At 38.9% G+C, this 24,829-nt stretch overlaps 1 protein-coding gene and 1 long non-coding RNA gene across 6 annotated transcripts in view; one reads left to right on the forward strand and one right to left on the reverse strand.

Annotated features, from left to right (window-relative positions):
• ncoa7 (nuclear receptor coactivator 7) overlaps nt 1-24,829 on the reverse strand; it is a 128,704-nt gene that overhangs the window by 13,034 nt on the left and 90,841 nt on the right. For 4 of the 5 annotated variants that reach the window (XM_062978989.1, XM_062978985.1, XM_062978996.1 and 1 more), the window contains one exon: nt 19,035-19,182. In XM_062978989.1, coding sequence (XP_062835059.1) covers nt 19,035-19,182 — 148 coding nt within the window. Of the gene's footprint in view, nt 1-5,680; nt 5,865-19,034; nt 19,183-24,829 lie in introns of those variants that run through there. The other variant, XM_008119869.3, reaches the window with a different exon arrangement.
• LOC103280527 (uncharacterized) lies at nt 14,472-23,049 on the forward strand. The gene is made up of 2 exons (XR_507395.3): nt 14,472-15,979; nt 19,341-23,049. It is a non-coding gene; the product is annotated as an uncharacterized LOC103280527 (long non-coding RNA).

A 24,829-nucleotide genomic window follows, 5' to 3' on the forward strand; every position in this document is an offset into this window, starting at 1 on the left:
TATAAAAGGCACTCAAATAATATTATAGCAGAAAACATGGTGGAACTTCCAGAATGGCATTTACAACATTATTAAATGCTTAACAAAGAGATGACATTATGACTGCTTCAAATTCTTATTTGTATGAAGAATGGCGACACTATAAATTTCAACTAATTATGATCACATTTGCATAAAGCAACACTAAACAAAGAAAAATCTATATAAATGATAGTCATGGCTTCTAACCTGGATTCCAGAGAGAAAAAGAAAGTTGGGGTACAAACTGAAGTTATCATTATCAAAATTGTATTGATTTCATGGGTGTGTTAAGCACATGCTTAGAATTCCTCACTGAAATCATGGGTGGGCTTGCATTCTTTATTTTTTAAAATATGGTTTTGCATATAAGAAACAGAAAAATCCAAGAAAGACCCTCCATTAACCAATCATCTATATATATAAAATGATAAAGTTGTTTGCGCAGTGACTATAACAACAAAACTAAACATCCCAGAAATACGAAATTTGGCAACACAATGCAAAAGGCTTGCCTCCAGGTTACAACAACACAACCACACCACAAAACCACTATCCGGACCCACAAAACTCACAACAACGCATCATGCGATAACAACACAACTAAACGCCCCAGAAATACAAAACTTGGCAACACAACGCAAAAGCCTTCCCTCCAGGTTGTAACAACACAACCACACCACAAAACCACACAGGACCCATAAAACTCACAACAACACATTGTGACTATAACAACACAATTAAACGCCCCAGAAATACAAAACTTGGCAACACAACACAAAAGCCTTCCCTCCAGGTTGTAACAACACAACCGCACCACAAAACCACAATCCGGACCCATAAAACTCACAACAACGCATCGTGACTATAACAACACAACTAAACGCCCCAGAAATACGAAACTTGACACACAACTAAACACCCCAGAAATATAAAACTTGACAACACAACGCAAAAGCCTTGCCTCCCGGTTGTAACAACACAACCACACCACAAAACCACAATCCGGACACACAAAACTCACAACAATGCATCGTGACTATAACAACACAACTAAACGCCCCAGAAATACAAAACTTGGCACACAACTAAACGCCCCAGAAATACAAAACTTGACAACACAACACAAAAGCCTTGCCTCCCGGTTGTAACAACACAACTACACCACAAAACCACAATCCGGACCCACAAAACTCACAACAACGCATCGTGACTATAACACAACTAAACACCTCAGAAATACAAAATTTGACAACACAACGCAAAAGCCTTGCCTCCCAGTTGTAAGAACACAACCACAACACAAAACCACAATCCGGACCCACAAAACTCACAACAACGCATCATGACTATAACAACACAACTAAACGCCCCAGAAACACAAAACTTGGCAAAACAATGCAAAAGCCTTGCCTCCCAGTTGTAGCAACACAACCACACCACAAAACCACAATCCGGACCCACAAAACTCACAACAACGCATTGTGACTATAACAAATACAAAATTTGACAACACAACTCATCCACCTCCCCAATCCCTACATTCACACTTGGCCTCCAAAAAAACAATTACAATAATAACAATGACAACAACAACAATAAGAATCAACACCATCACAGGCAAGAAACAGCCGGGCACTGAGGCTGACAGGCCAGTCAGTGCTACACTGGGCCTCCAAAAAACAATACAGTAGCATCTAACTTATCCAACCTTCATGACCACAACAACAACAATAATAATAAACACCTACACAGGCAAAACAAAAAAAGGACTATTGTAACACAATAAAAATATAAACCGCACTCAGCAGAATCAGACATTACAACTAACAACAAACCAAAAACAACAGGGATCTCAAGCAATTATTAATCAACACAAAAATTGAAGAAGGTAACAGACTTCAAATACTACTACTAATGTGAGTATAAAGAAGGTGGAGGTCACAGCATAAATACAACCTAATGTAGACTGACCAACACCACCAGACTAAGCCACAGCAACGCGTGGCCGGGCACAGCTAGTCTATATATATAAAATGATAAAGTTGTTTGCGCAGTGATTATAACAACAAAACTAAACATCCCAGAAATACGAAATTTGGCAACACAATGCAAAAGGCTTGCCTCCAGGTTACAACAACACAACCACACCACAAAACCACAATCCAGACCCACAAAACTCACAACAACGCATCATGCGATAACAACACAACTAAACGCCCCAGAAATACAAAACTTGGCAAAACAATGCAAAAGCCTTGCCTCCCAGTTGTAACAACACAACCACACCACAAAACCACACAGGACCCACAAAACTCACAACAACGCATCATGACTATAACAACACAACTAAACGCTCCAGAAATACGAAACTTGGCAACACAACCCAAAAGCCTTCCCTCCAGGTTGTAACAACACAACCACACCACAAAACCACAATCCGGACCCATAAAATTCACAACAACGCATCGTGACTATAATAACACAACTAAACGCCCCAGAAATACGAAACTTGGCACACAACTAAACGCCCCAGAAATATAAAACTTGACAACACAACGCAAAAGCCTTGCCTCCCGGTTGTAACAACACAACCACACCACAAAACCACAATCCGGACCCACAAAACTCACAACAATGCATCGTGACTATAACAACACAACTAAATGCCCCAGAAATACGAAACTTGGCACACAACTAAACGCCCCAGAAATATAAAACTTGACAACACAACGCAAAAGCCTTGCCTCCCGGTTGTAACAACACAACCACACCACAAAACCACAATCCGGACCCACAAAACTCACAACAATGCATCGTGACTATAACAACACAACTAAATGCCCCAGAAATACGAAACTTGGCACACAACTAAACGCCCCAGAAATACAAAATTTAACAACACAACGCAAAAGCCTTGCCTCCCAGTTGTACGAACACAACCACAACACAAAACCACAATCCGGACCCACAAAACTCACAACAACGCATCATGACTATAACAACACAACTAAACGCCCCAGAAATACAAAACTTGGCAAAACAATGCAAAAGCCTTGCCTCCCAGTTGTAACAACACAACCACACCGGACCCACAAAACTCACAACAACGCATCATGACTATAACAACACAACTAAACGCCCCAGAAATACGAAACTTGGCAACACAACACAAAAGCATTCCCTCCCGATTGTAACAACACAACCACACCACAAAACCACAATCCGGACCCACAAAACTCACAACAGTGCATCATGACTATAACAACACAACTAAACGCCCCAGAAATACAAAACTTGGCACCTAACTAAATGCCCCAGAAATACAAAACTTGGCAACACAACACAAAAGCCTTGCCTCTCAGTTGTAACAACACAACCACACCACAAAACCACAATCCGGACCCACAAAACTCACAACAACGTATTGTGACTATAACAAATACAAAATTTGACAACACAACTCATCCACCTCCCCAATCCCTACATTCACACTTGGCCTCCAAAAAAACAATTACAATAATAACAATGACAACAACAACAACAACAATAAGAATCAACACCATCACAGGCAAGAAACAGCCAGGCACTGAGGCTGAGAGGCCAGTCAGTGCTACACTGGGCCTCCAAAAAACAATACAGTAGCATCTAACTTATCCAACCTTCATGACCACAACAACAACAACAATAATAAACACCTACACAGGCAAAACAAAAAAAAAGACTATTGTACCACAATAAAAATATAAACCGCACTCAGCAGAATCAGACATTACAATTAACAACAAACCAAAGACAACAGGGATCTCAAGCAATTATCAATCAACACAAAAACTGAAGAAGGTAACAGACTTCAAATACTACTACTAATGTGAGTATAAAGAAGGTGGAGGTCACAGCATCAATACAACCTAATGCAGACTGACCAACACCACCAGACTAAGCCACAGCAACGCGTGGCCGGGCACAGCTAGTATATCTATAAATCTGGATTATCTGAAGGACACTGCAATGAAAGTAGAGGGGTAGGATACAAGGGTTCTCTTTTCTTAAAGTAATGTCTCTCCCTCATTTAAACATAGGCAATGTTGTCAGTTGGCAATGTTTAACCGAAGATTTATTAGCATTCTGACTCAACTATGAAATGGTTATAATGTGAATTTGTTGGTCTGTGTTCAATTGTTTGATTGTCTTTGTTGCTTGTGTAAAGGTACATTGGGTTTTATCTTTTGGTTTATGTTATTTTGTATTTTTATATGGCATTAAATGCTTGTCTCGGTATGTTGTAAGCAGCCCTGAGCCCCTATTGGGGGAGATAGGGCAGGATAGAAATAAAAGTCTCATTCATTCATTCATAAATCTATACCACTTTTTGAGCCTAATTTGCCAAATCCATTCACACTAGAATAATCGGCATGAAGCTTCAGTAATAGTCAAACTGTAGAAATATGCAAGACGACCCTGTTGGCAAGTATTTTTGGGTAAGATTATGGGCACAGTTTATTCTCTGCCATTTATCTACATTTGTATTTAGTTTATATTTCAACCAAGGGTCACTCCCAGAATTAAATTAGTAGGTAATGCAAATCTTCCTAAAGATAAATGGCATACTTTACAGCAGCAGAAATATCTATTACACACAAACACACAAACTAGATTCTTAACTTTCCAAGAGAAAAGAAAAGGGACATGGAATAAAATATTGTAAGTATTCCATATCTTTAAGATATTTCACATAGGGAAAATGGGCACAGGATGTGCGCGTGCCAGGTATAGCATATTTTATTTATTTATTAAGAACATGTATATTTTCCCTTTCCAATTTCAAATATGAATTATCTTACAAAATGATAAAATCAGCACCAGAATCATAAAGCACAATTGTCAAAACAACAAAATAAAATGTTACCACAACGATGAAGAAAACAGCATGGTGCCAACATACTTCCCAATGAGAGAAGAAAATTTAAACTAGAGACTATAGCAATTTGGACAATTCCTATCATCCTGCACAAGTAGCTAGCTTGGCTGAGAATGCTAGGAGTCATGTTAACGCCACTGGAGGACTGTAGTTACCCACTCTGATGTAGAGTGTGTTCTAACATGCCATATACTGTACAGTCTAAATAAATCATACATAAAGTTTCATATACAGAATATTTGAGCCCTCTCAACTGAACTTGAAGATGCAATTTTATAGAAAATGAAGGAGAAAATTAAAACTAAGCCCAAAGCAAGAAAAAACACAAATAGTTTTTTCAATTCTTTTAAACTATACACCTATGCCATAGAGTGACCTAGGACTTGTTCCATTACAGTAAACAGGACTTGCTTCAGAGCTGATATAACACAGAATCACACTAAACTGATTTTTAGGGACCAGGGTGGAAAGGTATAGTCTCAAAAAGAATAAACTCTAAAACAAGAGCACACGAGACTGTATGTAACACTGCATCTGCTCTGTCCTGAAAAATTAGATGCATTATCTTATTTACAGTTAAATTTCCAATATGATATTCACTGATGGACAAATTTGTCAACCTTATCAGTAAAGCCCACATTTCAAAATCTGGGTTTTGAGTTGTCATATCCACGCATCTTGAATCAATCGAGTCTATTCCAAATCAGCATCTGATGAATAAAACTGAAGAGGAGTCAGTACCTGCACAAAAGGTTCCTGGTCAGGTCTGGTGCTGTATATTATTTGGAAATTCAGGGGTGTCTGCTTTACTCTCATTGTTAGGATTTTGCTTTCCCAGCTCCACGTTTTCTCTCGCCTTGGCTGCCTGTTCGGGTTCCTCTCCGTCGATGAAGCTGCTGCACTCTCTGTCTCTGCTCTCTCGCACACCAGGAAAGTGTGTGTGGCTTCTACACTTCCTTGTAATAATCACTTTCGTTTTCTCCAGTATAGGAAAAAGGGGACCCTGACAACTGACTCAACACAAAGGAAGAACTGCCTTGGAAACCTGGTTAGAGCCAGAAGGCTCCCCACAGATAATCTGTACATTAGTAATCCCTGTGTCCCAAAGCACTTGTTTTTAGTTAATTTCTAGGATACAGAAGGAAAGAGTCTTTATTTCATATGCAGAACATATATGCAAAGGAGAAGAGACTGAACAACTTTGTTCCAGAGGAAAGTGAGAATCATCCCAGGGAGTCTGCCTCTCATCCCTTAGGACTTGCCTAAACACTTTCTTTCTCTCCTTTTGACCAAAAACACTTGTTTTAAGTTAACTTTGAAATGATAACAGAAATTAAAGTATCCCCGTTTTATATGTAGAATATACACACAAAGGAGAGGAGACTGGATGACCTTTGTTCCAGAGGATTGAGAGGCATCCCAGGGATTCTGCCTCTCATCCCTTAGGATTTGCCCATACACTTGCTTTCTCTCCACAACTTGATCGAACAAAAGCTCCCCATTAGCATTTCTAAAGGGAGATCACATCCAAGATAACTGCATTCTCCTTCCCTTATCTCAGTTATATTACTATTAACAACTTAACAGTAGCAACCAATAATACCTGCACATTCAAGCACTACTTCAAAACCTCCTTGTCCAGAAGGCACACCACCACTTTCATGCATAAGCCTAGCAGCACAGGAACAATTTCCAGAAGTGTACTCCCCTCATGGAGCCCCCAATGTTGCAGCGGGCTGAACCGCTGAGCTGCTAAACTTGCAGTGGGGTGAGCTCCCATTGTTAGCCCCAGCTTCTGCCAACCTAGCAGTTCGAAAACATGCCAATGTGAGTAGAAAAATAGGTACTACTCTGGCGGGAAGGTAACAGCGCTCCATGCAGTCATGCCGGCCACATGACCCTGGAGGCATCTACAGACAACGCCGGCTCTTTGGCTTAGAAATGGAGATGAGCACCAACCCCCAGAGTCGGACATGACTAGACTTAATGTCAGTAGAAAACCTTTACCCTACTTCCCCCAGATTACTCTATTGCAAATAAACAAGCAAGCAAACAAAATATTGTGGTGTCTGAAACCCTTAAGTTCCCAGCACAAACTTTCATGACATGAGTTCTTGTAATACTCCTTACAGTTGAATCAGGACTCATGCTGAGCCTATCATGAGATTTTTAGCAATATTTATTCAGAAGGGTTCTGCTATTGTGAGTTGGTCAAACTAGCCCAGTATGTGTCCATGACTAAGGAGGGATTCAAACCCCAGTTTCCCAGTCTGCAGCTCGGTAATGCAGTTTGACATCACTTTTAATTGCCATGACTCTGTTGTGGAATCATGAAATTCGTAGTTTGGTGACACACCAGCATTCTTTGGCAAAGAAGGCTAGAGACTTTGTAAAACTCCAACTTCCAGGACTCTATGCAATTGAGGTATGGCAGTTAAAGTGGTCTCAAACTGCATTAATTCTCCTGTGTAGATGTACCTCTAGTTGATTATTCAGACAACTACACCACAGTGATTCTTTATTATGTATTTGAGCACTGTATGACGTCCGTATCTTTGGGACCAGTACCCCCAGTTTCACCTACCTGTATCCAACAAAATATGTCTGCTTTAGCAATTTTCTCGGTCTTCCAGGCAATTCTATGATACATTTTCACTGGAAATTACCATCACTGTGATGACTCATGGGCCTTGTAGTCCTGTTCCTAGTACTATTGTGGCAGACGAAGAGGAAAACATGGGGTTTTCGCCGGTTCAGCAAGAGCCGGAGTCTCTTCACCTGCAGGATGTTGATGTTTGCCCTCAAGAATTCAGCCAAACAGGCCTTGGGCAGAACTCCCCTCCGTTTCCCAGGAGGGAAAATTATTCTAAAGACAGGGGAGTCAGGGAGGCTAATCGGAGAAGCCTGAGAATCGCTGCCAAACAAATGGCTGATTAGGTCTGCTTCCCTTGGGAAATTCTAAGGAGTCATGCATCTGGACAGAGTTGGGTTTCGCTTCTCGTTCTCTAGGGAAAGAGTTCTGTTGGCGGGAAAACGAGACCCAATATAGGTGTTTGGCGTGAGGGATTGTTTGCGGAGTCAATTGATCAGCTTGAGGAGAGAGATCGTGTGTGGACTTCGTAATCCCAGTTCCTTGCTTCCCGGATCAAGCTTCAAGCCTTGCCCTGTCTCACGGTTTTACCACGGACTCTGTTCATGCTTCATGTTCATCTTGTCTCCAGTCACGGATCTAGTCAAGAATCACGTTTATTTCCAGCCTTGTTGTCAAGCTTCATTGGACTCTAAGACTCTGTTATTTCCCCACACTATTGCTTGGCAAAGTGTGTGTTTCGGTCAAGTGGATTAAAACTTTGAACTCTAATATCTTATATTGGACAATACATTTCTGGACTATATTTGACCTCATCTGAAAGGTCTGCTTCTGAACTATATTCTTCACTTGTTTTTATTGATTTTATATATTTCTTTAATAAAGATATTAGATAGAGACTGGCCTCTGTGTAAGGTTATTGGTGCTCTGCAGCCAGGGACCTGACAATCACCAACTTGAAGGATCTAGCAAATTTCTACAGAAGATACCTCTCTAAAACTTTTCTTAGGTCCCCCAGGGTGACTCCAAGATAACTTCTGGTGGGAATTGTTCATTTCAATGGGGTTTGCTATTATCCATACTTTCCTATTTCCACAGTAAATTCCGGAATGTATCTCCTGCAGATATGGCCATTGTACTGCATTATGCTGCATTATCAGGAGCTTTCCATCCATCAATTGATCCATTCATCACTCGTGTATGTCAAGAGTACAATCAGAGGGACATGAAAAACAAAAACCCACAAACTATACTAACTGCCGTATATATAATCTGAAAGCAACACCAAACCACCATTTCCCCACTTTTCCTGTACTCACTACCGCAAGTTTTTTGTTTTTTTTAAACCTGTTAAAGGAACATCAGTTTCAAAAGCTAACACCAAAACTTTACACATTTAGGGTTAGCTCAATAAAAGTATTGCCAAAATATAGAGTGTAGATTTTAGTTGTCAACCTGGCTATCCATGCCATATTAGAAATAGCCATTCACAATACACGGTAATAACATAAGATATTCTTGTATTGGTGAGCAAATTAATGCATTTTTACAGAAACAAAGAAACCTGCTTTACAGTGAGTTGACCAAATTTTACATAAGTGTTCGTAGTCAACTCTTGAAATAAGAAAAAGCCACAGGACTCCTGCATGCAGAAAACAATCAGGGCCAGCTAACACCTCCCAACATAGGATTCTCCCAGGCAGGAAACAGCCAGGCTTTGAAGCTGCAAAGCAATGCATATCAAGGTGGCCAACTGCAACATTCTCACCTGCCTCAAACAGACAAGAGTTCTTTCTCCCACTCTAGACCTTCCACATATATATAAACCTCACTTGTCTAGTTTCCAACAGACCTCACAACTTCTGAAGATGCCTGTCAAAGATGTAGGTAAAACGTCAGGAGAAAATGCTTCTGGAACATAGCCATAAAGCCCAGAAAACTCACAGCAACCCATCATCTGGAACCCAGCCATGCTTCCTTTTCATTTGTTCACCAGTTCAGTATAAACTATTCTAAATGGCTGTCCCTTTGACAGAAGCATTAAGCTTCTTAGGAAGGGTGAACTGAACCTGCATGAAAAGCATGAACTTTCCTATCAAACTACAAACTCTTCTGAAATCCCTCTTACTGATAAAAAAAAAGAATAAATATGCTGGTACCCAGAAGTAACTCTGCAGATTCATAACAACACAAATCTAAAACAAAGACGTTTGAATGAATCTTAGTCACTTTCTTTTCTTTCTGAATGTCACATCTAAGTATGCCACTTACCCTCCTCTGATTTGCCAATAATAAAGGTAAAGGTAAAGGTTTTCCTCTGACTTTAAGTCTAATCGTGTCCAACTCTGGGGGTTAATGCTCATCTCCATTTCTAAGCCGAAGAGCCAGCGTTGTCCATTGACAGCTCCAAGGCCATGTGACCAGCATGACTGCATGGAGCACCGTTACCTTCCCACCAGAATGGTACCTACTGATCTGGCCCGGGGCTGTGGCGCAGACGGGAGAGCAAGCCAGTGCAATTAACTGCAATGAATCACTGACCAGGAGGTCATAAGTTCGAGCTATGTTGTTTGTCTTTGTCCTATGTTAAAAGGCATTGAATGTTTGCCTATATGTGTAATGTGATCCGCTCTGAGTCCCCTTCGGGGTGAGAAGGGCGGAATATAAATGCTGTAAATAAATAAATAAATAAATACTCATATTTGCATGTTTTTGAACTGCTAGGTTGGCAGGAGTTGAGGCTAACAGCAGGAACTCACCCCGCTCCCCAGATTCAAACCACTGACCTTTTGGTCAGCAAATTCAGAAGCTCAGCTCTGCCACCAGGGGCTCCGCCAATAATAAAAACTTTTCTATTTTAGATTTTACATGCCTTAGATTTATTTAAAATGGTGGTCCATGAACCAGTGCACATCTACCAGCCATCAACTGCTAGTCAGTGGAGAATACAATCAAATACAAAATCCAAAAGTGCAGAAAATGAATAATGCAAGGCTTCTTCATCAGGAAAAGTTGTTAAAATCATGTAAGAGAAAGAAAGTGAAGATTTTTTTCTGCATTTTGATTAGAGCAATACCATTCATTTGTGGGTTTTGTATTTTGTTGTACATATTTTGCTGTATTATCAAAACAGTTACCCTGAATATGTTTCGTGATCACTGGAGGGTTTCCAGGAAAGAAGCAATTACAGTCTTTAGGCACAAATATGGTCTTGCTGGTGGAGCCCCGGTGGCGAAGTGCGTTAAAGCACTGAGCTGGAGACTGAAAGGTCACAGGTTCAAACCCCGGGAGCGGCGGGAGCGGCCGCTGTTAGCTCCAGCTCCTGCCAACCTAGCAGTTCGAAAACATGCCAATGTGAGTACAGCAATAGGTACCGCTCAGGCGGGAAGGTAACGGCGCTCCATGCAGTCATGCCGGCCACATGACCTTGGAGGTGCCTATGGACAACACCGGCTCTTCGGCTTAGAAATGGAGATGAGCACCAACCCCCAGAGTCAGACATGACTGGACTTAACGTCAGGGGAAACCTATACCTGTTTATGGTCTTGGTCCTGAGCACCTTAGATAAGGACTGTTCTAGTTGCTGTTGTGCAGCTTCAAGTCATGGCGACCCTAAGGCAACCCTATCATGGAAATTGGCCTTTGCCTTCCTCTGAGGTTGAGAGTGTGTGGTGTGTCCAAGGTCACACAGTGGGCTTCCATGGCTGAGCAGGGATTCACATTCTAGTCTCCAGAGTTGTAGTCCAACACTCAAACCACGACACGATGCTGGCCCACAATATTAAACTGCTTATTAACCTACATTCCTTGCTCTCTGTAGAAATAATACCAGAGACACCGAACAAGCTCTTTTGCACAGACAGACTGGGAGACATAGAACTGTTCATCTAGCATATTTGCCTATTTGTTTTAACCAAAGGGGTAGCTTCCATTTTGAGAAGAATTAAAAACAAATATAGACATCCAAATATTTTGGCGCTACACCTATAAGCCCCAGCCATCATAACAAATGTAGAATGAATAAGCAAAGTATTATGGGAGTTGCTCTCCAGGAACATGTCACAACAGCTGCCCACCTGTTTATAGAGTTCTAGTGAAAGCGATCTGCTTCTGCGCTTTTGTAATTTTTAGACAAAACTTATGAGACCCTATGTAGAAAAGACTCTTTTCTTTGGGTTGCTGTGAGCTTTGGTCATGTTCCTGAAGTATTTTCTCCTGACGTTTCGCCCACATCTATGGCAGGCATCCGCAGAGATTGTGAGGTCTGCTGGAAACTAGGCAAGTGGGGTTGATTTATCTGTGGAAGGTCCAGGTTGGGAGAAAGAACTCTTGTCTGTTTGAGGAAAGTGTGAATGTTGCAATTGGCCAGCTTGATTAGCATTGAATGGCCTTACAGATTCAAAGCCTGGCTGCTTCCTTGCCTGGGGGATCCTTTGTTGGGAGGTGTTAGCTGGCCCTGATTGTTTCAAGTCTTTTCTTTACTCTTGTGGAATTTTATTCTATGCTTAAATGAAGCTTAAAATTAACAAAAGAAAAAAATCCATAAATTATATGGAGTACAGAACACATTTCTCAAAAAGACTTACTGTGATAGTCAAATCTAATTTCTGAAAAACAGCCACTCTCTCACCTATAGTTGCAACAGAAATTAAGCTGAGGCAAGGTATGCTGCCGTTTCTGTATGCTTCATACTAACTATTCATGAGCCTTCATACTTTTGATCCTTTCTAACAATGTCCTTTTTTAGCAACATGGATGGTGATCACTGTTTTGCCCAACCAACTTCATACTATAGTTTGAATAATTGTAAACAATTGCAAAATTTACAGCCCAATTTGAATAGCAGAGAACAAAAGAAAAGATTCTCCTCCCATGTGAAACTAAAGAAATGAATGAAGCGACCACTCAACACTATCGATTTTTCCCCATAATCAGGAGGCCTGAAGAGGTGAGATACTAAAATCTGGCAAGTCTTATGTATTAGTGTAAAATCATCTTACTGCTGGTATAGAAGATACAGTGCTCTCAAATGCCAAAAGTAGCATCTATCCATTATGACTAGTAATCACTGATAACTTTATTTTCCACGCTTTTGTGAAACTTCATATCCTTTGAAGTCAAATTGGAGGCCATCACCATATTGTACTGCAGCAAATTACTTATTTTCTTCATAGTTAACTTTGAACGCACAATAAAAGGGTGGAAGAAATGCCCACACTGCTGTTCTTCCTCAAAATATAACATGTTCCTACCTGAATTAATCTGGCATTGTTTGAGCAAACTGTTGGTGCCTGTATTATCTCATGGTACAATGAGGATGTTGAGGAGGTGAATGGAGTGTGTGCATGTGTCATTGCCAGTAAAATAGATGGTAATAAAAGCCTTGCCCCCTTTTCATTATGGCACCTTGAACATTCTGCCAAATACCCACCTTCTTCTGTTTTTATGGCTTCTGACAATTGAGTCACAACAGCCAATAATTCCCTGGCAAAGATGGCCACTCCAACGAAGAAAGAGGAAGTCATTCCCCACAATTTAAACCGAAGGAAGAAACATTTGGCATTTATATCCCCTGCGTTGAAAACTTATCATATTATAAAGTAGTTCAGCATTTATTATCTACAAATGTAAGAGGAAATTATAAACTAAGACTGTATTAGTGGTAGGACCAAAGTCTAATCATTTGTAGAAGCCGATAGAGAGACTACTGATGATATATCACCTTCATACCAACACACACAGGGCAACAGATACAGAGTTGGATGCCAAGCCTGGGACTTGGCCTATTTACCTGACAGTTTTTCTACACCCAATTAACACAACTTACCTCATCACATCATTGAGTCCACAGCATAAAATATGCTATTGTCTGTCTCCCAATCCCATTCTGATGACCCATGAATATATATACAGTAGAGTCTCACATATCCAAGCCTCGCTTATCCAAGCTTCTGGATTATCCAAGCCATTTTTGTAGTCAATGTTTTCAATACATCATGATATTTTGGTGCTAAATTCGTAAATACAGTAATTACTACATAGCATTAATGCATATTGAACTACTTTTTCTGTCAAATTTGTTGTATAACATGATGTTTTGGTGCTTAATTTGTAAAATCATAACCAAATTTGATGTTTAATAGGCTTTTCCTTAATCCCTCCTTATTATCCAAGATATTCGCTTGTCCAAGCTTCTGCCAGCCCGTTTAGCTTGGATAAGTGAGACTCTACTGTATATGTATAAAGAAAAAGAAAAAGCGGAACCTTCACTTGTCTCTGATAAGACAGAACTAGTTCCTTCTGCGGCTGCACACTATGTAGGCTGGGAATGTTTGGGTAACAGTGTGGGAAAGCCTGGCATATGAGACAGCATGATAGGTGGGTACTGCAGGTACAGGTGAACCAAGCCAACACCAGATCAGCTTGTAGAGAACAGATGGAAATAGGCGGAGGACTAAGAGAACCAATTTATACATTTGGCATTTCATTCCCATAGGACGTATGAACTAGAATAGCTTCTTCACTGGCTAAAAAGACCTGGAATTCAACTTTTTAAAAAAGACCAAAAACTAAATTGCTCTTTTATTCTTGATCACAACTCATTTTGCTTCACAAAGTAATGTACTCCAGAAATAAATACTCTTGTGTACTATAATGAAACAGCTATACATAGCTGCCATAATTTTGAATGGCTAGTTTCCAGAGTGCAGTTTTACCGTAATTCCAAATTGGAAGTGATCAGGATTTCAATTGAAGGAGAATATTATTTTTATAACATATTATTGCTATTGGGCACACAATTCTTCCTTTCAGTCATCACAAGCTGTCATTTGTTTCAAATATACATGTGAAAGTCCTGGTGAAAAGTCACTGCTCATTCTGGGTCATGGCCTCTTGGGGAATGATCTCTCTCATCTGGTCTAGAGCTTGAAAACATACCCTGTTTCCCCGAAAATAAGACAGGGTCTTATATTAATTTTTGCTCCCAAAGATGCACTAGGTCTTATTTTCAGGGGATGTCTTATTTTTCCATGAAGAAGAGCTCACATTTATTGTTGAACAACAAAATGAACATTTATTATATACTGTAAAGTAGTTGTCATCACAAACCAGCATAACCAGACAAACTGTTAATCCTATCAAGAATGTCTTGTTACTACCATTATTTACATGTGCAACAATCTATGGTACCTCTTGCAGTTTAGGTTTCACAAGGTTTCCACGCTGATTTCTCTCTATTCTAGTTTCAATGTAGTCATGAATGATGAATAATATAATATACTATAATAATAATATGATAATATAATAATAATATAATGATATACAATATATTAATTAGATAATATAATAATAGGATAATATAATAGAATAATAGAATGGAATAGAATGATATAAAATATATTAATAGGATAATATAAAATGGAATATAATAATAATAAAAGAATATGCTAATAATGATAAAATAATAATATGATAATATAATTGAATAATAGTATAGAATATAATGATATAAAATATATTAATAGGACAATATAAAATGGAATATAATAATAACAGAATAATAATATGAAAATATAATAGAATAATAATAGAATAATAATATAATGATATAATAATAATAATAATAGAAAAATATAATATAATGATATAAAATATATTAATAGGATAATATAATAATGGGATATAATAATAGTAACAGAATATGATGATAATAATATGGCAATAGAATAATAGTATAAAATAATGTTTCAGGGCATAGGATAGGAATAAGGATGAGAGGAGAATCCCAATGCGTCCTGTACCTTTAAGAAACTGAAAGAGCAGTACGAGTGGAAAGCCCTCTTCCTTCCCTCCCTCCTTCCCTTGCCCTGGCTCCAGGAGCCAATCAGAAGCCTTGGGGGCGAAGCAAGCATGGCCAGGAAGCATGGCCTTGTCTCCGGAGGAAGAAACGGCAGCGCAGCAGCAGCCACGGAGGCTGGGGACAGGCAAGGCAAGGCAAGGCCAGCAAGCACTTTCTCTCCCTCCCTCCCTCCCTCCCTCCGGTGTGTATGAGGAGTGCTGCTTTAGCCCTGCAGCCATGCTTCCCAATGGAACTCTGCTGCAGCCTTAGTTGCTAGGTCTTACTTTCAGGGGAGGCCTTATATTTGGCAATCCCCCCAAACCCCTGCTAGGTCTTATTCTTTGGGGAGGTCTTATTTTCGGGGAAACACGGTAGCTCCATCTTCCAAAATCCTAGAACCTTTTGAGGTAACGCAAATGTAACAAGTTAAATCTTGTTTTTTTTATTTTTACACCTCTGCAATGATTCAACTTTGAAGAAAATGATGCTATTGTCAAGAGACACAGCAGGAGCTCTCTCACCCTAAGAAGGCAATGCCTCCTCTGCATACGTTTTGCCAAGAAGACCCCCCCCCCCCAACAAGATTGCCATAAATCAAGGTCAACTTAAGGTACATAAGAACAACATGTACACAACATGGCTATTTAGTGTGGCTTTTGTGATGCACTCTTTTGTTTCTTTTAGGAAATTCTGAAGCCTAATTTACATTTTCCTCTGGGGTTTTCTCTCTTCTGTCCCCAGTTCATTTATTCCAACCACATCACATACTGAATCTAAAGTTGAGCAAATAAGTCCCTCTTTGGATTCATCTTAGCATTTCTGTCTTCTCTTAGTGAGGTTTGCTTTCTCTTATGCTCTGCATCCTACTGATCACCCTCCTGCAAACTTTTCAGCTTTTCTATGAGGATACTAAAGGAAGGAGTTGGAGGTAAAACTGGGGCAGGATGACTTTCTACTTTCAGAGGTTTAAGACTTGAGACAAACAGAAACCTGTGAAGATGTAAACTGGCATCTATTTTCCAGTTATAACTGCTGGATTTCCCCCCACTTCTCACAGAATTCAAAAGTATGTCACCAAGTATGTCAGTTTACTCCAATATATCGATTTGTAGCTCTACTTGTCATATACAAACAAACAAAAACACTTTTATAGAAAGTCCATTTTGTCCAAATAACCACAGTCTAGCAACAACAGAGATAGATAACATCTCATTCTGGAAAGGCTGTAGTCATCCACATAGTTTATTCTTCCCCTTAACTGAAGTGGGATATATTTATGGGGAGCAAAAAAGATGGGGAAGGCAAAACTGTCACCCTTTGGTTATTAAGACTTCAATACAATAAAAATAGTCTGTTGTTACTTTCACATAGGTATTCTTTGTTTCACGAACAATCTGATTACATCAGATTATCACAAATGCATAGACAACTTAACAAATCTATATCAAGTATATAACCTTAATAAAAATGCATTTTTGTTCTAGAAAAAATAATAATCCACACAGCAAAATTCACTCAAATACGTTTAACCACATTTGATACAAATTTGAATGAGGTAAGAACTCATTGGTTCACTTGGCTAAAAGTTATTAATGCTCAACCTAATTTTTAATTCAGGCTAGTTTTAAATTAAAATGTAATGAAACAACATTACATGTTGGGTATCCCATATCCAAAATGCTTAGACTGAGAAGTGTTTTGAATCTTTCTTTTTTTTGTATTTTGGAATATTTGCATACACATAATGAAATTTTATGGTGATGGGATCCTAGCCTAAACATGAAAGTTACTTATGTTTCATATATACTTTTATACACATAGCCTAAAGGTAGTAGTATTTTTAATTATTTTGTGCATCAAACAAGGCTTGTGGACACTGATCCATCATAAAGCCTGCCACTCATGTGGAAACTTTTGGATTTTGAAGTACAAGCAATCCTCAGGTTACAAACATCCGATTTATAAATGACTCCTAGTTAAGAACGGGGTGAGACAACAGGAAGCAAGAGAAATCTGCTCCCAGGAAGGGAAATTCACTCCTGAAAGAGTTAGCATGGGGGAAAAGGTGTCTCAACTGAAGCTTTCTCACCAGTCTTTGTTTCCACAACAAGCCCATTTTTTCAAAGTCCCATTATCATGCAGAACCTATCTTGTTTGTAACTTGGGGTCTCCCTGTATTTCAGATTTCTAGATCAGGGATACTCAACCTATAAAAGCATAAATTAATTTCAGGAAGTAGAAGAAAACAATTGAAAGAGACTTTCAGATCTTTAAATTCTGCAGGAATGCCAGAAGGGGGCACAATTTCCCTAATATGAGTTTCTTGCCCTCACATTGCTTGACTCTGATTGGGGGGAAATTCACTTTTCATACATTAAAATGCCTTTGTTTATTATTTATTTGCTTGATTATGCTTTTCTTTATTATTGGGAACCAGTGAAACCTTACTTAACAACATAAATATCCAAATCAAGAGGACTTTATGCAAAATAAATATATTTAAGATGAGAATTAATAGATAGTAAAGAAGTGGAAAGAAGAGGCATGCATACCACTTTAACTTCACTGAACAAAAAGGGGGATAAACATGTAACTGCTAAACAAATAATCACAGGCAATTTTGCTACAGAGAAGTATTTGTATGTTGCATGTTTTATTTAAATTAAGATCTTGCAATTCTGACATCTTTAATTATGTTTAAACACACTATAACTGTATATTATATAAACACGCATGCATATATATACACACACACCCCTCATATATTTACAAGTTCCCAAATAGGCTTCAATAAGTGTGTCACCATAACCAACTTGTTGTGGTGGAAAAAACTGGTCAAGTACATATGTGCAAATTCAGCTCTTTGAATGCAGGTCACATAGAAATGTGATTGGTCAAAACAATGGAATTTTCCAACCAAAATTTAATGTCGTTTTGACTGAAATGTACTTCAATAGTCCTTATTTGATACAGATCAGTTCATGGGTTGCAATTTATCTTTTGTTCCAGAAGTATTTATATTCTAGATAGAATCTAAACATGTGAGACTCAGGTTTATGTTTACGGATATGTATTATTTGTTGTCACATTTACAATAGTACCATTATTTGAACTACATGGTTAAATTTGTGATATTAGGTATAATCCTAGCAAAAGTAGGAAATTTAGGAAAGTATGCATGTGTGTGTTTGCTTGCTTGCTTATTCAAGCAGCATCCATGAATGGTCAGATTATTTTAAATATGAACCAAAAGCTAGCATCCAAATAACAAGGATGCATTGTAGATAATGTGTTTTTGAACTGTATTTTTGTTTTTATATCTTTTTCAACCTGTCCTTGTTTTTTAACTTCTCTCTTGTTAACAATAAGGATTACAAATTTACTTTAACAAATAAGATGCTAACAAGAAATTACAAGCACTGCTTTAATTGCTATGGCTCAATGCTGTGGCTGATATGAGAACTGTAATTTGCAAGGCCTTCTTTGCCAATTATTGCTGATTTATCACAAGACTACAGCTCTCAGGATTCCATAGCATTGAGCCCTGGTAGTTAAAAGTGGTGTCAAGCTGCATTAATTCTACAGTGCAGGTGCACCTTCCGTGTGATATTCTGTCTCGCTTCCACAGTGGGGCACCTCCTGACTTGGAAATAAAAAGAACTCACCTCCCAGCTTTTTGTTGAGGGTTCACTGAAGAAGTTGTCTATCATGTCCAGCTCATCCTTTTCGACCACCACAAAGCCCTGGTCCTTAGCATCTTTGCCATAGACATCAGGTGACCACTGCACAAAAAAGGTATATAGATGATCTACCCTGAAAAATAAGAAAAAAATACTGAAGGTTAAACAAAATGAACTTTGAAGTGTGCAAAGTTCGCTAAAGTACAAACACTGTTTGCCATCTGCTTAAAGTAGGTTCTGTATGTTTACAATGATTATGGCAGCTATTTGTTTTTCCTTCTTTCTGTCCAGAAGTGTGATGACAGCTGAACCAAGGTGTATACTTTCTCCCTGCTCTCACTTTGCACAAGTGAACACCCAAACTGAGAAATTGCACCGTGTATGGTTATTTGAGCATTGAGTCTCCTTTGCTACAAGAATTTTAAGCAGTTTTGGAATTCAACATCCAGACTGAGGGAGAAGTGTAAGCTCTCCTAGCAGACAAAGAATACAGAAAAGAAAACAGTTTCTTGGCATTGTGAGGATCAAGTGATGAATGCGTATGTGTAGAGGACTCCTCTGACCTTTTGACCCCGGAGCCATCTCATTGCCAGAGCCAACCTGGTTTGTGGTGCCACATGAAAGGAAGACGCAAGGCAGCAACATTTTTATCAAGTCTTCTTGCCATGATTTCATCCGTCTCCTTGTACATCACTTACAACTGCGTCATTCCACACTGCAAAACTGTGCTTTAAAAATTCATTACTTTCAGAAAGACACAAGGCTTACTTGAAAACTTTCCTACATCAGGAAGATACATGGAGCAATTTTGTCCTGGTGTTCCTGAACTGAAGGGCCAAAGACCGAGGAACAGTTGTTGGCCAGGGGACCAAGGCCCTCCATGAGACTACACCCTCTAACTGCCCCCAGGAAAGTTACCATGGCAAAGACGAGATCATTTTTTGAACCCAAGACTGTATAGCTGTGATGCTGTGAATGAGAGAATGTCTAGACCAGTGGTTCCCAGCCTCTGATCTTCCGGGTAGTTTGGACTTCAGCTCCAAAGTGTGCACATTGCTCTTCTTTTGGTTATTTCCCCTCACATTCAGAGGTTGGATTTATTTAGGGCCAATGGTGTATACACCATCAGAAACAGTTAATCGTCTGTTCCTGGAAGATTTGAAGGATGGGGTGAAGGTAGACTGTTTTTTGGGGGCAATACCAAAAGTCAGTGCACATCTTGGCATCATTTGGGTGAAAGTTCTTTGGGTTCTGGGGCCTGGGAACTGAGAACGAGTCTGCCCTTGGGGCTGACATGGGACCTTGCTCTCCCTTTTTGAGTTCTGGAGCTTGCAAGATTGGAGGGGGGGGGGCTCTAAGTATGCCTTTTTATATTTATTTATTTATTTTTATTTTTTATCTTATCTTTAAGTATGCCTTAAGACAACCATCTTGGGGGTGAGAAACCCTTAGATTGTATGGCCCTCAGGATTAGGTGTTTTCACCCAAGGGCAGACTGAGAGGTTTGTCACAAGTAAACACCTGCCCCAGCTAAGATCTGCACCAGGTTGCTTCCCCCACCTGCCCAAAGCAGGTTTTCCAGGTTTAAATCTTAATTACCTAATAGGACAAATAAATTGGTCCTTATTTCATCCAGTTTTGTCTGTCTACTTTCATTATTTCAGAGGTGGTCATCACTGTCTTTATCAGAGGTGGACTCGCACTTGCCTAAAGAACACAAAGCTACATCCGCCAGTTATATTAGGAGTAGAGAGTTGAAAAGAAGCACAATCTGGTCCCATCCAAATAGCATTGGTAATTTCTGTACTATACCAGTGGGCTGTATTTGTTAAACTGCCTTTCCCTAATCTAAGGAGGCAAGTTCAGCACAGGCATTTCCTAATTCAATTTTCTGCAAGACAGAGTTTCAACTGATGAAAGCTTTTAGATATGCAGAGTAACAGGGTTTCTGCCAGGCCCATGGACAGGTAGTCATGGGGAAACCAACCAAAAAACCTACTCATTAAAAAAAAAGAAAAAAAGTCAGACAAAGGTGAGATGCTCTCTTCTCAGAAGAATGTTTTCAGTAGATTTTTGCATTGCTGGCCCAGAACTGGGCCAGATGCCCTTGAAGTATCTTCCCTCTCTCTGTTTCTAGGTGCTGGAGCAAGAAACCTCTATTGCAATCACTTGTGCTACTTTCAACTATACAATAAGGCAGTGCAGGAAGAGTGCTGAAATCCAGTGCATTACACTGTCTGAGTTTAAAACTAATAAGGTGATCTTTTACAGCAGGCCTACCCAGATGATTTTTAAAATATGAATTGTTTTTTTAATATACACTGGTTTTACATTAGTTTTTTTTACTGATGTTATGTATCAAATTTGCTGTTGTTCCCCAACTTGATCCATGTGGTGTACATAATATCATCATCATCATCATCATCATCATCATCATCATTGTACTTCGCAAAACTGTCATTATTTCAAACTCATTCTCCTCATTACTCCAATGACATTTAAATAGCATGATTTCATGTTGAGGCTAATGTGTTATCGCCTATCTCAACAGTTTTATTGTTAAGCTTAACTTAACCTTGTTATCTTGATAAGAGGCTGAAACCCTAAACACACAAAGCAATGACAATCAAAACAAGTGAATAACCTTGATAGCTGACCTTTTCAGAGTCACTCTTCTAATGCTAAAAAGCCCTATATTTGTACACAAATAAATCTACTGTGTGCAGTTTGCAAAGGTTCTTCAAAGTACCATAGGAACAAGATGTCTTGTTTTGCTTACCAGCACACAAGGTGGTTTTGCAACCACAGCACCAAATTGTTTCAATAAAGGAAAAGATTCCATGTGGTACAATCACTTGTTTAGCCTGATATCTGTCATTCTTAGCCCTGACGGGTGTGCAAAAGCTGCAACTAAAAATCTCAAAATTTTTCAAAAGCAATAGCTGTAAGAGTCTTCTGTAACAAAGGTTTTTTACGGCATAAACTTTCTTGGCTTACAACCCACTTCATCCGATGGGCAGAGAGTAATGTTAGAAGGTACAGTAGAGTCTCGCTTATCCAACCTTCACTTATCCAACATTCTGTATTATCCAACACAGTCTGCCTCCCACCCGGATCCACAGCTGTTTCTCTAGGCAGCAACGCGCAATGGGCCAACACACCCAACAACAACACAAGTGCAGCCACACTCTCAAATAAATGGCAGACTTGTTGTAAAACATGATGTTTTCATAGAATCATAGAATCGTAGAGTTGGAAGAGAACTAGAGTTGGAAGACGATGTAGAGTCGTGGAGTTGGGCCATCCAGTCCAACCCCCTGCAAGAAGCAGGAAAATCTCATTCAAAATCACATTTTGGTGCTTAATTTGTAAAATCATAACATAATTAGACGTTTAATAGGCTTATCCTTAGTCCCTCCTTATTATCCAACATTTTCGTTTATCCAACATTCTGCCGGCCCGTTTATGTTGGATAAGAGTGACTCTATTATATAGATAAACAGTTTACATAGCTTAGGCATGAATTAGATTAGCATTACCATTTCCCATGTTTATTGTGCTTGAATTATTGGAATGGCCAGGATAACACTTATGGATAATGTGATTAATTGTGAAGGTATTGTTTTAAATGTTTTTAATTGTTGTAATGTATTCTATAATTCTATTTTAAATGTTCATTTTAGTTGCACATTATTTTTAAGGCATCAAATAGTTGCCTATGTGTAAAGCTGCCTTGAGTCCCCTCCAGGGTTGAAAAAGGTGGGGGAGAAATGTCGTAAATAAATAAATAAATTAAATTAAATTTGATGTCTCTCTTTTATCTGCTGCAGCTATCTCTGTATTTGCAATATTGCATATTATTTGTTTTTCTCTTTGGACTTTATTGTATATTTTATAGTTGTTTGACTCTTTATAGCCACATATGAGCTGTACAATCACCAGAACACACAGAATACAGTGAGATTCTTTAAAATACAATAAAACTATATAACAATTATGATTTTAAGATCCTTCTTTTCCTCGCTTCCTCGGTTTTGTGAATAAATGTGTAAGAATGTACACAATTTTTTGGTAAAAACTTGGGTAGTTGTCATTTGTGATATTTTCCAGTGTGGCCTTTGCAACATATCCATCCTTTTAGAACTCTGTTAAAATGGGGGATACCTTTCATTTCTAGGCACATTTATCTGGAAGTAAGGTCAATTTAACTCATTGAGATTAACTTTCTACGAGGCACTCGGGGTGAAACTAGGAATACCTTTATTACATTTCTGTTCCATACCAATCTTGTAAAGAAAAGCATCCATATATAACTTCCAGAGTCCTTGGCACAATCTTTTGTACCAAGCATTTATAGGAATAAAGATGGTTCTTCTCTCAGGGCAACATTACACAAATACTATTGCACAAATGAAGCAAAAGATAATCATTAGGTAAACTGTGAATTTATCCATTGCACACATGAAGCAAATCCCTGCAGAGCAACCATGTAATTTTCTTTAATCTTTCCATATTATTTTAATGTTTAAAACTTCTGTAGCAGTGCCTGCTTTCCAATATGCCAATGCTTCATAAGTAGCAACACTATACAAAGCTGAAGATATATTTTCATAATATAACATCCTTCAGTGAGATGAATCACATATAGACACAAACTAAGAGCAGCTCGTTTCTACTTACCTTCCAGAACTGTTAGCATTCCCCATTGCGAGATATACAATGAAATCCTTTCAGTCAACAGACCAATATCAATTGGGTCAACATGAACATTCAAGCAGAGACAAGGAGGGCTCTTATAAAGCTCACTTCTTGAAGGATTATTGCTTCCTCAGTTACGTGCAAAAGGTTGGAACGTCTCTTGTTTCACAATCACAACCCAGCAGTGACCAAGCCACTGATTAACCAAATTTCTTTGTTTCAGCTGACAGACTAATATTTTGGGAGCATTTACTACATGTCTAACGTCACATAGAGGTCAGAGATATCCCACAGAGACCACCTGAGTTTTACTGCAGAGTAAGCCATATGCAACTGCCGTGTAATCAACCAGCATTTCATTTTCAAAGTGGCTGCCTTGTTAGGCTATTGTCACTAAAACAAGAGTCTTGTATAATATTTATTATTCTTTATTATGTTTGATTTGTTGTATGGTTTCTTTGCGATGTTGGAAACCTCCCTGAATCCTCTTGAGGTAGGGTGGTATATAAAGTTGTTTGTTGTTGTTGTTGTTGCACCTTCCTGTTGTTGTGCGCCTTCAAGTACTTTTAGACATATGTCAACCCTAAAGTGGTCATATCATGGGGATTTCTTGTTAAGATTTGTGCAGAGAAATTTTACCACAGTTTTCCTCTGAGGCTGACAGAGTATGATTTGTCCAAGGTCACCTAATTGGTGTCTATGGCCAAGTGGGAATTTGAATACTCCTCTTCTGGAGTCCTAGTCCAACACTCAAATCTCTACACCACAAGGGTTTTTATATTTTAATGTCTCACATTCTGCAATTACTGAAGCACAGCATCCTTCCTTCTTTAAAAAAAGATATAAACCTTTATTTTAAGAGTGCAAAGGTTGAGCAGGTGGTAATTTGAGATATTTGCTGCTAATAGTACCACATACAATAATCCACCTTACAATACTTATACAATTTTCACATTTCATCTCAAAATTCATAATAAGGGGATGAGGGGAGATTTCACATATTTTCAGTGGCAAAGTAGTAAAGGTAAAGGTTTCCCCTGACGTTAAGTCCAATCATGTCTGACTCTGGGGGTTGGTGCTCA

The sequence above is a fragment of the Anolis carolinensis genome, chromosome 1 (genome assembly GCF_035594765.1).
Source record: "Anolis carolinensis isolate JA03-04 chromosome 1, rAnoCar3.1.pri, whole genome shotgun sequence".
Lineage (NCBI taxonomy): Eukaryota > Metazoa > Chordata > Lepidosauria > Squamata > Dactyloidae > Anolis > Anolis carolinensis.